We start from the raw sequence: 15,025 nt of genomic DNA, 5'->3' as shown, positions 1-15,025 counted from the left end.
CCTTTTATACTTAGAATATGCATATTATTGATAAATCTATGTTAAAGTTTTCGTACTACCCCAAATATTTCATATATCCTTTGACATATTGCTTTTATATGTTGCATACTTGTTTACCAGCATGACCCCAACCTATAAACAAGAGCAGACCACTGTATCAAGCATTTTGACATAATTATGGCCCCTTTTACACTTAGATAATTGAACATTTTGCTTAAATTGTCATAACTTCTTTATTTATGATCACATTTTATTATTACTTTGACAAAACAACACTTAGCTGAATACCACAATGGATTCCACCCAAACAATACCCCACGCCCCTACCAGAACCCTTTCCCCCGCCAACCTCACCCCCCCCCCCCCAAAAAAAAATGTTTTTTTAAACATCATCTAATAAATTACCCCACCCCACATTATACCCCCCCTCTCACCCCTCTACCAACCCACCCCCCCCCAATTTTTTTTTTTAAACATCTAATAAATTACCCCACCCCACATTATACCCACCACTCACTCCCCGCCACCACCCCTACCCCCCCCCCCACCCACAATTTTTTTTTAAACAACATCTAATAAATTACCACACCCCACATTATACCCCCCTCTCACCCCCCCCTACCCCCCCCCCCCAAAAAAAAAAAAATTTTGTTTTTTTTTCCTTTTTTTATTTTTGAAACATTGTCTAATAAATTATTCAATATGAACAATTTCCCCATGATGGCGTACGTTATACTGTCAAGCACTCGAATAGTCGAGCGCGCTGTCCTCTGACAGCTCTTGTTTATATTGTTTACATTTATAATAAGGCTTCCTTTAGGATGTGAAAAGCTGGACACGTGATAAATACATTTGTCTTTTGGGGGGCAATCTGAAGTTGAATTTTTCATTGTTTGCTCAAACAACCAGATAACTAATTGCCAAATTGTAATTTATGAAATTCAAGATAATGATTATTTCACTGTTATTTGGACATAAAAACATGTTAAATATGTGATACAAATAACACACATTAAGCAAAGCAATGTTTGCCATTCAGTAACAAAAATGTGTTGTTGTCCATGCATTATAAGGATACACATGTACACAACAACTACTAATGTACACAACGACTATCAAAATTTCAACTACGCAAATACTTTTTATCAGATTAGTACTTTAAAAAAAAACATACATTACAATTAGTGGCGCAATTATGTTTCACACTGTTTAACCATCTGTGGTTAAATGCATTGCCAAAATTGCCAAAAATATCTTACAACTTAGGTGAAACATGAGAAATACAACTGACATAATAATCCCAACTATGCTTGTCATTGAGAAGCAAAACAATTTATGTAACGGCTATTAAATTTCATAGCTAATCTATGTACAAGATGAAAATTACAATTGGTTAGATGTCTGACAACAAATAACTCGATATTGCACATATTATTTTCTCTGATTTTGTAACTCTAATTTGTCTGTTTGTAACCTCTGGCAGGAGGCTCCTCAAACCACTCAGTCCGTTTCTTTTTGACACAGTACTCAAATGTTTAAGTTGCAATCCACTTCCTGCAACTTTCCTTGAAACACTTTGACTTATTACTTTTTTTCTTAATCATTGTTTGCAAAGATTTGATGTTGGAAGCAACATTTCGTGACACATTGTATGCTAATACTGCTTGGTCATAGCTGAATGAATATTTGTTTACAATATTCTGGTCAAGAGCAACAGAGTTCACTAACTTTTGTAAAGGTAAAACATCCTGTAGAGCGCCATGTGCCATGTATGATTCACCAATGACGTCTTTAACTATATTTTCCTGCTTATATGATTTTATATTTGGTAATACTTCCTTTAACATTTTATAAGTATCTAAAAAGCCACAAATATTTTTCTGAAACTCAAACATTTTTCCACAATTATGGATAGCACAGCGTTATAGATAATTTTTGACCCATGGGGGTAAATACCCCCACTTTTCAAAGCATGGGGGTAAATGGTCAAATTTTGCCTTGCTTGAAGGGTAATTTTCTAAAAGGAAAACAAGAATATAGACACACTACTTTTATCATGTTAAACACAATAAACCATTTACTATGTGAATTCCTTCATTATAAGTACAATGTAGTAGGTTTCTCGAAGTGTTTTTTGTTTTTTAACTGTCCTTGAATGTTGATTGCTCCGTCAGTAGCCCAAACATTATCAGCCTTGTATTGTTGGCAGATTTTACATATAAGACGAACTTCGTCCTTATTGTCCATCACTGTGAACCACGAAAAACTTTGTTTGCCAACTTTCAACAGTTGTTTTATAAGCGTCTAAGTGTGTCCTTTTTGATTTGAAAACAGAGGAAATTAAATCATCCAGTTATGGCAGTACAATGTTTTTAATCGATACAACTTTTGCCGTGTAAAAAGAATCAATTTTACTTTGAGAAGTAATTTGTTTTGGCTTCGAAGAAGCCATGCCGACCTCTTCATGTAAATAAACACATAAGCGCTTGACTGTGTTAAAAAAATCAATACTAAATTAACCATGCGTCTAGATGATACAGAGTATACATACCGACTGGCTAACTATTTCTACAATCCAGTGCAAAAATTAACGATAACCAGTCTCATATTTTGGCGAAAGACAATCAGCTGTTAATATTTTTTGTTTACGTTGTACGCAGAGAATTTACATCATTTGCGTAAGTCCAGATTGGTTTGCTTAAATGTACGCACGGAAATGATAAATTGAGCGTATGCTAGCCAAGTTGGACACTTGTCAGTTGTTTTGAATCATCGTGGCAGCCATTTGCATTTTCTCTAAAGTCTGTATTGGCCCGTGTATCGAAACACTATGTTCAGTTACCGATTTACTTGTAATAAAATGTATCGTTATTGATTTTGTTGTCTTTTATTTTTAATTTGAATTTTGTTATTTTGGGGGCGTAAGACGTTATTTTGTCTGTGATTATTCTTGAAAAGTTTATATCACCTGATTGTCTGCGCGCGACAGCGTTAAATGTCATATAAATTGGCCATTATAGTTTAAGTGTGTAAGCGGCGACACGATGCCAACATGCTTAAAACAACAGCAAAATCAATTCTCAGTTTGAAACTGTCAATTGTTTAATAAACACGCTGCCGATTACAAGTGCTACTTGACAAGTTTGTATCACCTGATCGTCTTTGTTTGATGTCGTTAATTGTCAATTAAGACATAATTGGCAATTAGGGTATCCTCTGAAATAAGTTACCAGTTTGCAACTGTCAATTGTTAAATAAACAAGTTTATTCAGACCACCCCCTAATAGTTTAAACCTATTTATTTTAGCTCGCTTGCATCGAAAGCCTAAGGCTTATATAAATGCTCTCGAGTCCGTTTCTTGGGCCTAGAACCAGTACTTGGTATCTTTGGGGGAGATCTAAAGAACGCTCCCACGGTGGGGATCGAACCCGTAACCTCCCGGTCGCTAGGCGGACACCATATCCATTACACCACGGCGACCCCCTAATGCCGATGACACCTTATTTATTAGGGGCCAACAACAACGGGAGCAAAGAGCGACCGCATGCAATTATCCGCATATGGCTTTCTACTTGACACGTGATTTCGATCTGCGCTTCGGAGTCTATCACTCTATCACGCGATTGGCTAATTTTATGAAAGTAGGCGTTACCTATTGTTGATAGACAATGGGCGTAAAATTTGCATAATCTAGGTAATAAAACTAAACGCTTTCAAAATATCTGCCTATTAGTTTAATACCTGTCAAACAATACAATTAAGATGACTGATACGATCAATTTTGCTTGTGCATTGATATTACGAACGTAATATGTTTGCAATTGTTTGCAATTGTTAGGGCTAATGATTAAATACACAATTGTAAGAAATTTTGTTAATTTGATAATTATTTTTATTGCATGAATAATACTTCAAAATAAATTAAAACCCACTAATATATCATAAAATAAACAAATATTATTTACTTTGTTGTTTGATTGTTTAATTTTTCAGACTTGCATGAATTACTAATTGTATGCAGCGCGAGTTTGAAAAATTGTCAATGTGTTACTAATTGATGATTTTCTTTAACATTCTACCGTTTTTTCGGCCGATGAAAACGGCAAAATTTGACCGCGTCTTACACGCGGGTCAGTCTTAAATCCACCCATTATAAAGTCCGAAGTCTGGGTGCGTCTTATAAGCGAGGGCATCTTATAAGCGCAATTATATGGTAATGCGTATATTACACTGATACGCAGCTTATCTAGAACGCTGTAGCATGGAGCAACACTTACAATATTCTATCAATAGAATGCAATACATCTCTATTTACAGTTGCTAAATCATCATCGGTGTGTCCATCTAGCAATTACACGTGAACTGTCATGTGAGAAAAATGCATGACATAATATCGCCATGCATTATGTTATCTGATAAAAGGGAACAAGACTATTGAAATATCATTTCAATATCAGTTGAGTCTCTATGGGGTCAGGAGTAGATGTAACAGGCCGTTTTCTTCTAGCACCACTTTGTGGAGTGTTTTATAGCCTTCTTTTCTTATTTAACTTCAACTGCACTTCTGGGAGGTCGATGTCACAACTAAAGCTTGATTCTGGGCCAAAGTTGTATTCAATTTCACCACCGGAGTTCTTTTGTAAGCAATTACTACCCAAAAAGTCGGGCAAATGTGCATCATGAACTCCAGCTGTACACAAATTGTCAATTTGAAGCTGTATTAGACTTCCCAATCTTTCTATTGAAGACCTAGAAGGCAACCATTTTCTTGGGTCACAAGTCCTACAAGAACCTTTGCTCTCATCAGGTGACTTCCCAGTTGTCTGTGCTCTAACTTCCTTAAAGGATAATTTCAAGTGTCAAAGCCTCTTTGGACAGATAATGTTTTGTAAAACTCAATGCAGAGTTCAGAGTTGAGCTGCACCTTTCCATTTTCGAAAGAAATTAAGTTCATTCGTAAGTGAGGATTGTCAAGCATATGTTTCAAAACAGTATCATGAGACAATTGATAACACTTTGGAATGAAATCATTCCCACCAATGCACAGAGCTATGGCAATTTTACAACCAATCATGTTGTCTTTGAAGAATTCCTCAAATAGCTCCAACAAAGCTGTTATGTTGTAAATGTCACTCTTAACATAAGGCTTTTGCAACACAATGTAAAAATTGTGTTTGAACATATTTCTGCTTCTCCTTTACATTGCTTCACCACTTCTTCTCGATTACCACACAGTGGGTCTGTCTTACAGCCATGGTGGCTACTGAACTGGACACATATTGGATCACAATATTCTCTGCAGTCACACTGACCACTGGAGCTACTGCATGGATGAGGTATGCAAGAGCATTGCTTACTCTTGTACAGCTCACTGTCTATGACAACTTGAATGTCTCTATCAAGAAGTAGAGAAGTACAATTCTCTGCCAGATATGTACTGATCATGCGTTTTCCAGCTTCTGATTTGGTAACAACTTCTTTATTGAATGTATTTTCATTCAGAAACGTGGCAGTAGGTTTCAAGTGGTCTACGTCTCTTTGTTTTGAAGATTTGTGACGCTGTTGCCTTGTACTGGCCTTCAGATCATCTGGTGTGAAGGAGTATTTCTCTTCAAATATCACCATTTTCTAGACGTTTCCTGCATGTTTGAGATACTTTCTCAGTATTTATTCGACCACTTGAATGTATTTGTTGCCAGAATTAATATTTCCAAGCTTGAATTTTACTCCAGCAAATTCCACAGTACATATTTTCATAGACTGACTAACGTGTTTTGAAATTGAAATTACACCAAGATGGATAAAATGCTCAAACACATGTTCAGATGAAATTTCTTTCATGCAGGTTGAAATCAAGTTTTTTTAATGCTCTCTGCATTCAAACTGATTTCATGACTTTTGGGGTTGAGCTGTCTGCTTTTAACCAAGCTTGACATACATTGTTGTAACTTCTTTTGCAACTTCTTTCTGTTGTTTTTAGCTCGGCTGTTTTCGGAGAAAACCTGAGGTATTGTCATAGCCAGCTCGTCGTGTCCGCCGTCCGCGTCGTGCTAAAACCTTAACATTTTGTCAAGGTTTTGAACATTGGCTCTAAAATCAAAGTGCTTCCACCTACAACTTTGAAACTTCATATGTAGCTGCACCTTGATGAGGTCTACACGCCACACCCATATTTGGGTCACTAGGTCAAAGGTCAAGGTCACTGTGACCTATAAAAAATATGGAACCACCCAGAGTTATGGTTCCTTGTCATTGCACTTCCTCTCATTGAGTTGTATCACTGTATAAAGTTTCAAGTTCATATCTTCAATACTTTTTGTTATGCTCCGGAAACGATTTGTGACGGACGGAGGGACGGACAGACAGACGACGGAGAAGTGATCCCTATATATTGCATCGACTTTGTAGAAGGCGACACAAAAATGTATCTCAAAATAAAAATATTGCATGCTCATTCCGAGATCGTGTTGCATATTAGGTTTTTTTTCGCAAGAACTTTATATTTATATTAACAATGATAACTTTTAAAGGGAAAGAGAAAAAAAAATTGGTACAAGCATAAGGCTACAATACGTCAATACGTGGTTTACATGAAATAAACTTACAATTTGTAAGCAGTCCGTTATACGGCTCAATTTTCGAGAAATGAGATCAAATACACACCTTTCCATGGTGTTTTTTTTGGCCCGCTTTTTCGGGGGTTCTTTGGTCTTATGTTCAGTGTTGTACAACTCTAGTTGCAGGAAATCACAGAAAATAGTAAGAGTTTCTTACCATGAGCTAATTCAATTGCTTGAACTTTATAGTGGGGTGTATTCTTATATAAAACTGAAATAATGTATTCGATTACAAACTAGTACTGTTGGCATTCTTAATCCCCTGCTTTAGACATTATTATGGAATCAATCTAGTCATTTACACATTATATTATAGTATCGTATCACATATCATAGCTGTTTACTCAACAGAGTGTTTACATACATATAGCACTGACCCATCATCAATGTTTTCCAGAAGTTTATCTATTACACCTTTTGTAACAGAATGTTTATTTGCACTTTGAACATTTTCAAGAGTTTTGTCTGTTACACCTGCACACCAATAGTGTATCCAAACATCACACCGGTCACAATTTACAGACTGCAGCTGTTCAGCTTTGATGAGTGGGACTTCAACAACATCGAAGCCACACACACCACATAAATATACGGGTTGTTTCTGTAAGATTTTCGCTGTCGCTTACTAGGAGGCTTACATGTCTGGATATTTGATACTGTCGCCATTGGCATCAATGCTCTGCAGACATTTGGTTTCTCAATACAGTTTGTTGACTGGTTACACACTGATTTCTTCACTGGTGTTTCTCTTTTATCCTGTTGAGGTGGCTGATTTTCATCAGTGAGTAGTGCTGGCAAAACATGGTTCATCCAGAACCAAGTTAGACTGGTTTCAGCCTCATTCCAAAACTGCTCATCAAATGGAACACAGACAGTCAAATTTCCATGGCAACTATATATAAATAAGTCACAAAATGGTCTGTTTAGGATTTTCATTTGCCCCTGAATTTGACAGCAGTACCCGTATGGATGTTTCTTACTTAGTATCACCTCACCGTTTTTCAGTTCTAAATATGGAACATTATCTACACTAGGTATCTGGTCTTTGATAGATTCAGGGCACTTAATTTCACAGAGGCCTTTACCACAACAGTCTCACATGGTCTCAAGGTCAGCTCTTGCTGCCAGAAAGGGTTTATCCTGAACACACTAAGGCCAGAATCTGTTTGCTTGAACTTCTTATATGATGCTTTCATTTCCTCGGCATATGCACGTTTTGCCTCTGGTTCCAATGAAATGCCGTGTTTCATGGCTGACAATTTGAAGTTTTTTGTTCTCCCCAAAAGCATTTCACCTAGGGCAGATGGATCAGCAGAATTATCCTTCTCCCTTAGTGTCTTTACACGACTGACTCTACAGTGAAACCAGCTTGCTGTTATTCTTCCTTTCCTCTGATCCACTCAAGTAGTATTTGATGCCTGGTTCACTGTTGCATTCTTCAAGTCAGTACATTTCTCAGCACTGACCTGAATGCCTCTCAACAGTTTATCTTCAATTGAGTCTCTATCACATCCCTTTTATTTGTCAGCAACTTCTACGACAGAAGGTGGAAAGTTCAGCGGCGCGGGTTGTACCTCTTTTCCTCCATAAGTTGAACAAAGCAAGAGCTTGGTATGTCATCCTTTAGGAGTTCGTACAGCGTGTTACTCTTGGTCTTCTTGTTGTCAAGCTGCTCGGTTTGGCTTTTGCGGTAAGGTGTATTGCATTTAACAACCATTGGTCATTGGTTAATTGTTTCCAACAAGGTACAAAATGCTTCACCTTACCTATTAATTATTTATTTGTCATTAGTGACTTCAAAGCTCCCTCTGGACGCTCTTCGAACACAGGGCCTGCCTCGAAAGGGCCTTGTTGCCATTTGTGGTCCAAATCTTTGAGTTAGTTGCGGGTAAGGAACATAACGACCTTGACCTCTCCACATTGGTCGCCCTCTTCCAGGCCATACTGCTTTTGCCTATGAAAGACATTGAATCACAGGCCTTTACGTCTTTGGCCAAATCATCACCGAATAAACTTTTTGTGATTGGCATTGAATAATTACACAATCTGAAATATTTCCGATTAATGTTCAGTCTTATTGAGTAAAGCCTTTGCACAGACAAATTAAATTGAACTTGTCCAATCAAAGTTAAGGCATCAGACACTAAAACTTTAGTTTCTTTTGTATTACCTGCATCATTTCCCACAGTTTTGGCTAAATCTACAATGGGCATCATAGCTGATGCTAACAATGTCTGAATCAGAGCTCCAGATAAGGATTTAGTCTTAAGGGTATTTCACACCCTGATATTATTGTTAAAGCGTATTTTACTCCTTTGTTTCAGCCATAAAGGGTATTTAGGAATATTTAGGGGTATTTTCCATTCCCATAGAAAACTGACAAAGTCAAATGCGTTTTTAATCTAGAAATATTTTTTTAATTTATATTATTAAATGCAAACAGAATGAATTTAAAATGACGATATGAAAATACTTTCTTTTAAAATATTCCCGCTGGAGCCGCTGGTCGCTCAAAACGCCCCTTTTTTTATCCACAAACATGACGGGCCGCAATTTTTATTACAAGCTTTTTTGATTGACTTACTTTTAATTCAAAGGTTAAGGTGGCACACTACAGTTTTTTTAGTCTCGGCCAATCTCGTACACAAGCAGGAGCAAACCAATGTCTGAAAACTGGCCACCTCGCAAATCTAAAAATAAACCAAGCACATTTCCAGAATGGTTGAGGCTGTGCCTTCTTAAAAATCAGTAACATTCAAATCAAATGAGTTTGGGCAAAATGTTTTAGTATTGATTATTTCAAATCAAAACATCAGAATTCTGTGTGTGTTTCAGAGCCTTTTAAGCCAGTTGCAACAACAAACTGCCACTTTCCTGCAGAAGCAAGGTGCCTGGAAACCATGTTTTTACATTGGTTACTTACCAAGTACTAAACAGCAATGGAGAAAATTGGGGGTCAAAAGATTAGATTTTTTGTAATAGTGCAATGTCCGTATGCCCTTTCTAATTTCCAACAGAAATACTGACCGGAGACAGCATTACACCTGCTTTCGAATTGCATTAATTCTACTTCCTGTATGCCAACCTCCGCGCAGTGATTTGACGGGAACCAGCATAGCTGTATGTGAGAGCAAGGAACGACAACTCTGCATGGAGATTGCCTGTATGCAGCTATAGTTACAATACCAATGTTTTGGTAACTTACAAACATCCAAGAAAAATCACCACAACTCAAACCTGACATTCATTATTATTTAGACACTCAAAATGGTGCTTACTTGAGCAATGTTCTCTTTCTTGAGAAATTTGACCCGGGGCCAATTCGCATTGGTGGCTAAAAAGTGTGGTGTGCAGCCTAACTTACACTAAAAACTTAACTGGAGTATTGGTTAAACCGGTAACGCTTTTTAATCGATTTAAAATTTAAAATACGTACGAAGATCTGTATTGCGTTTAGTTACGTACTGGGACGGTTTTTAATGCGTTTTTTTATTTTTTCAATGCGTAAATATGCAGATACGCCTCTTATCTGGAGCTCTGGTGTGAATATCTTGAACAGCTTTGTCATTAGAATGTGTGCACTTGTCTAGAAATTTCCACATTTCTGAATTTATTGTAGGGGCCTAGGAGGTCCACACATATCTACATTTTCAGGAATTTTATACTTAAAAACTATGGAATCTGTATCACAAGCTGTTGTACATGCTTGATTTATCAGTTTAGCCAATGAAGGAGCAACTGGTTTTCCTTTTCCAATATTTTAAGACTTTGGAGGGGCCCAGTCCTCCTGAATCACTTCAAAAAAGCTCATATGGTATGTCATGGCCATGTTTCTACGGTCATGATCATGGGAATCATTATCAAGATCAATACACAAATTTGGACGATTTTCCTTATTTGATCTTGAACAAGAAGGTGTAAAATAGTCATAATCTTTGTCATCATATGTCTCTTTGTACACCCAAATTTTTCTCTTAGTAATCTTATCTCATTTGAATTGAGATTTTGTAAGTTTAAATGTGACCTATTGTCATCATATTCCTCTTGTAAACACAGTTTTTCTCTTAGCAATCTTATCTCATTTGAACTGAGATTTTCTATGTTCACTCTTTAAATATTGGCATTATTTGCATTAGATTTTTTGGCACAACAGTGGATTTGACTGTTTTCCTGCCCTTCACTGGGCTTTTTCCTTTAGACTTTTTGATTGGCGAAATTGTTCCAACTTAAATTATTTTCGCCACATATGGTGAGTCGACAATATCGTTTTCAAAACCCAAAAACTCTGAGTGGGACATCGTCCTCCTTTTTAGAGCTCATATTCCGTAAAATTTACGGTGCTTAATTTGTGCCAAAAGAAATTAAGGGTGCTGGATGTTTCGGTAAATGACCAGTTCGGTAAATTGATTTATAGAGTAAAAGTCGTGGATGTTTCGGTAAATTGATTTTATATAGGAGGTATACCTACAACGAGGTGTTAATGACACCTATTATCGGCTTACAATAACATTGGGGGCATTTATTTGCAAACTGTGGATTACTTTTGAGTTGAGTAATTAATGCCATGCCTAAGGTAAAGAATTTAGTTAATTTTACGATTTAAATAACGCAATACTGTTGTTTGGTTTTTAAATTGGTGCTTTTATTTAATTAACAAAATTATAACATAATAGTAAAAATAAGAAATAATGATTTATGGCGGAATAAATGTAAGCTCTGCAATTACGTTTAATGCTATTTTAAAAAGTTTTTTATGATTAAAGAATAAAGGTTTCATGTTGAATTTTATATTTATTTATATGTTTTATTATTTCTTTCGGGTTGCGAAAAACACACAAAAAAACAATATATAAAATTTAAAACGTGTACGTAATTAATAAAAAGTAATATAATGATACGCGTTATGTTTTATAATTATGTTAAGTGCGCGTGTCATTGAACGTTGAGTTAAGCGAAGAGATACACATACTTGAAAACTGATAAATTTGACATATAACACAACGCCAGCCGAATGAATACACTGTGTAATATAAATAAGCAACAACTAAACCTTGGATACTATATATATATATTTGAATATTTCATGTCATTTAAAAAAAATGAGGGAGTAAGCACATATTAATTAGATACATTTTTGACGCACTACAATATTTTTACATTTTTATCACACATTTTTATCATTCAGATTTTCTAATACAAATTAGATACATGTACGACACTGTTCAATTTAATGTTACATTTCAACCATATCAGTCGTTCATCTTTCAAGCCTCGTCGTCGTCGAGCATGTGGTGGACCGCTGTGGATGGTCCGAGGGCATTGATGTGGCTGATGATCCTCAGAAGTTCAGTTGTTGTCAGCTTCTCTTCTTCGTAGTCATCCCATGCTTGATGCAGTCTGCCGTGTATCGTAACATACTTCTTCCGCCTGATCTTCGTGAGAAGGTGCTGGCTCACCAGCCGTATATGAAGATCAACAGTCTCAGATTCCTCTCTGAGAAGGTTGGCCAACTTGTAAAGCCCGAGGTTGGCTGAACACGCTCGTGCGTTGATGCGTCTATGCCATCCTGTAATTATAATAAAAACATGTTTGTACTTAATAACAAGATTATGTCATTTTTTTATCAGTTTTTTATAACATTATTATGAAACAAATGCTTATTACCGTTATAGTATGATATGAAAGTATAAGATTAATATACGAAAAATATACAATGTGAATTGTTTCATACTTATAAATTAATAATGCTAATTGTATTATAGTTACCTTCCAAGTCGTTGTTCGTTCGCACCTCCTCTCTAAACACGCACCAATTGAGGGGTCGCCATACACTGCCGTGGATCCATGTACGGGAAATGTACTCGCATACCCGCAGTACGGGACCCCCGACTCCTTCAGCTACCTCCATCAGCCTGTTGAATGCCGGTTCAATCTGTTCAACTGGTAGATAAGGAAGGGACATAATTTTCCTGAAGAACTCGAACTTGTCACCATGTTGCTGATACGCGGTACTCAGTCCCTCTGTGGTGATCTTCCTGTATATCCGCTGTGTAAAGTGGAAGACGCATCCCCGTATCACGGCATCAGGAAAAACCTCTCTTATCGCCTGCCAAGTTGCTGAAAATAGAAAATACATAGAAATTAATAGTAATCAAACATGTATTATTTATGTTATTGCTACAAAAGTAAATTACTCAAATCAATTTAGTCGTTTTCATAACCTTTTTATGACTTACCAGCTTCAAAGTCTAACATAATCCACTCTACAGAGAGATCCCCCAGTCTGCGACGTAGACTCCTGAAAACCTGAAAAATAAGAACGTAAATATTATTTAGTTTAATTTATATTATTAACAAACATTACTACATTAAATTTTTTTATAATTACCTAATTACATAATAATGTTATTTTTACCACAAATAAACATCCTTTGATGTCACCACCAGTATTTTTTGGTAAACATGATTAAAGAAGGAAAACGTTTGTTTATTTCACAGTTTGAAAGTTACTGGTCGTGTATGTAAAAACTCGGCCACCAGTGTTAAAGCATGTTCACGATCTAAACATAAATATCTAGATTATTTTAAGAATAATACCTTATGTGCAGAACTGTTTGTAGGAAAAAAAAAGCGAGAAATTTATTTACATACGAAACAAACATATTTGATCTTATTATTTTAAACCACCGAAAATTAACCATTACATAAACATGAGGTAGTTTGCCAACATAATGAATATGTTGCCCAGCTCTTGCCACGTGGAGGCCACCTCTTGTAAGAGCCACATTATTATATTTTTTTAACTGCTTTAATTAAGGTATTTATCAACTAAATGTTTAAAAACATATATAAAATACAAAACGATCATGACCTTAATATATAATTTACCTCCATCGATTAGAAATTTAATAGGTTGCAAGCCTGGATAATTAATAATAACACTTTGCAAACATCGTACATTTAAACAGATAATTTAATTAGTACCAAACAACTCAATTAATGTACATCAAAATTAATCCACAGTTTGCAAATAAATGCCCCTAATGTTATTGTAAGCCGATAATAGGTGTCATTAACACCTCGTTGTAGGTATACCTCCTATATAAAATCAATTTACCGAAACATCCACGACTTTTACTCTATAAATCAATTTACCGAACTGGTCATTTACCGAAACATCCATAACCCGAAATTAACAACTTATAAACCCGGACAGCGTCCTAGGTAAGCTCTCGACAAAAAAATTCACTCTAAGTGTATTTTCGAGATAGTTTCAACTTTTCATATCATACTGTCCTAGTTGACCCCAGAACAAAATATGATTTGGTACGAGGTTCACATCAGAAAGTTGATAACGGCTGTGCATGAGTTAGATTTCAATTGTTTTTTAATCGGATAAACCGGGTTTAAATATATTTATCAAATCTTTAAAGCGTGATTGTCACTTCATAATTGCCAGGACAATATGCTAGATTATACATGCGAAAGCCGAAGGCTTCATAAAAATAATGATTAACTGAAGATTCTAGCGTTTGTTCTGACACCTGCATGTGTTCTAGTGATTTTGTCAGTTGTGTATGGGTTTTTGATAACATGTCCATCTACTGTTAATTTCTGTTTATAATGTCTTTCTGCTGCTATCAACCTCAAATAATGATCAGAATAACAGCAACTATCTAAGAGTGCCATGTATTTGTAGACAGATGTTGATCTTTTTGCAAACCAGAATATAAACAATTGTTCTCATGTTGCCAAACAAACATGGAAAGATACTGGTCAAGAAAAGTTACATTAGTTTCTTAACATTCTTAAACAAGTCAACATAATTGTCTGAGTCAAGGTTAGTGCACCAATAATTAACAGCCTTGTACACCTTCTTTTGTTGCTGGTATATGTAGTTCTCCAACTGTCGTTTGTTAGGCTGACATGCAGTTCCAAATACTTTACTATTAAGCAGTGCCTGGCCGACAACAACCAATAGAGCCGGACAACTTGGAGAGCCAGTATTCTGGCTTTTGACCCTGCACATTGACATCTTGGAGTTGTTCCTTCATCTGGAATGAACACATTCTTTTTGACAATAACTTTAAACTATCATGGAAAAAAAGGTATTTTGAAATATTCTGTTTAGCTAAGGCTTTAGTCCAGATTAAATTGCATAGGAATGTTATAAATAAGCATTTCATTAAACATTTTGTCTGTCTATTAAATAATTTTGAATAGATGAATAATATAAAAAAATAATTAGTTAAAATATGAGGTTACATAGAGTCTTCAATCAAATCAGCAATTTTAATTGCCAGCACATTGCTCCATTGAGGCAATTGTGAAGGAGAATATCAATTCTTTATGGGACTAAAAATACCTCTGTAGTTTTCATCACATTCCTTTTCTGTGCCGCCATTTA

At 35.9% G+C, this 15,025-nt stretch overlaps 1 protein-coding gene across 1 annotated transcript; it reads right to left on the bottom strand.

Annotated features, from left to right (window-relative positions):
- Positions 1 to 11,668: 11,668 nt before the first annotated feature.
- On the bottom strand, positions 11,669 to 13,394 carry LOC127861858 (uncharacterized). The gene is made up of 3 exons (XM_052400575.1): positions 12,855 to 13,394; positions 12,385 to 12,735; positions 11,669 to 12,184 (listed from the first exon to the last, which is right to left on the bottom strand). The coding sequence occupies exons 1-3, from the start codon at positions 12,871 to 12,873 to the stop codon at positions 11,883 to 11,885; spliced, it is 672 nt and encodes a 223-aa protein (XP_052256535.1). The 5' UTR covers positions 12,874 to 13,394; the 3' UTR covers positions 11,669 to 11,882.
- Between the last annotated feature and the right edge of the window lie 1,631 nt (positions 13,395 to 15,025).

The sequence above is a fragment of the Dreissena polymorpha genome, chromosome 16 (assembly GCF_020536995.1).
Source record: "Dreissena polymorpha isolate Duluth1 chromosome 16, UMN_Dpol_1.0, whole genome shotgun sequence".
In the NCBI taxonomy this organism is placed as follows: domain Eukaryota; kingdom Metazoa; phylum Mollusca; class Bivalvia; order Myida; family Dreissenidae; genus Dreissena; species Dreissena polymorpha.
Note: the sequence above shows the minus strand (reverse complement) of the source record. Positions and strands in the feature narration are given on the sequence as shown.

Excerpts from the sequence above, each read along its gene's own strand:
- LOC127861858 (XM_052400575.1), bottom strand. Across the intron at positions 12,185-12,384 it reads AACGAACAACGACTTGGAAG|GATGGCATAGACGCATCAAC; the intron begins GTAACTATAATA and ends TTATAATTACAG.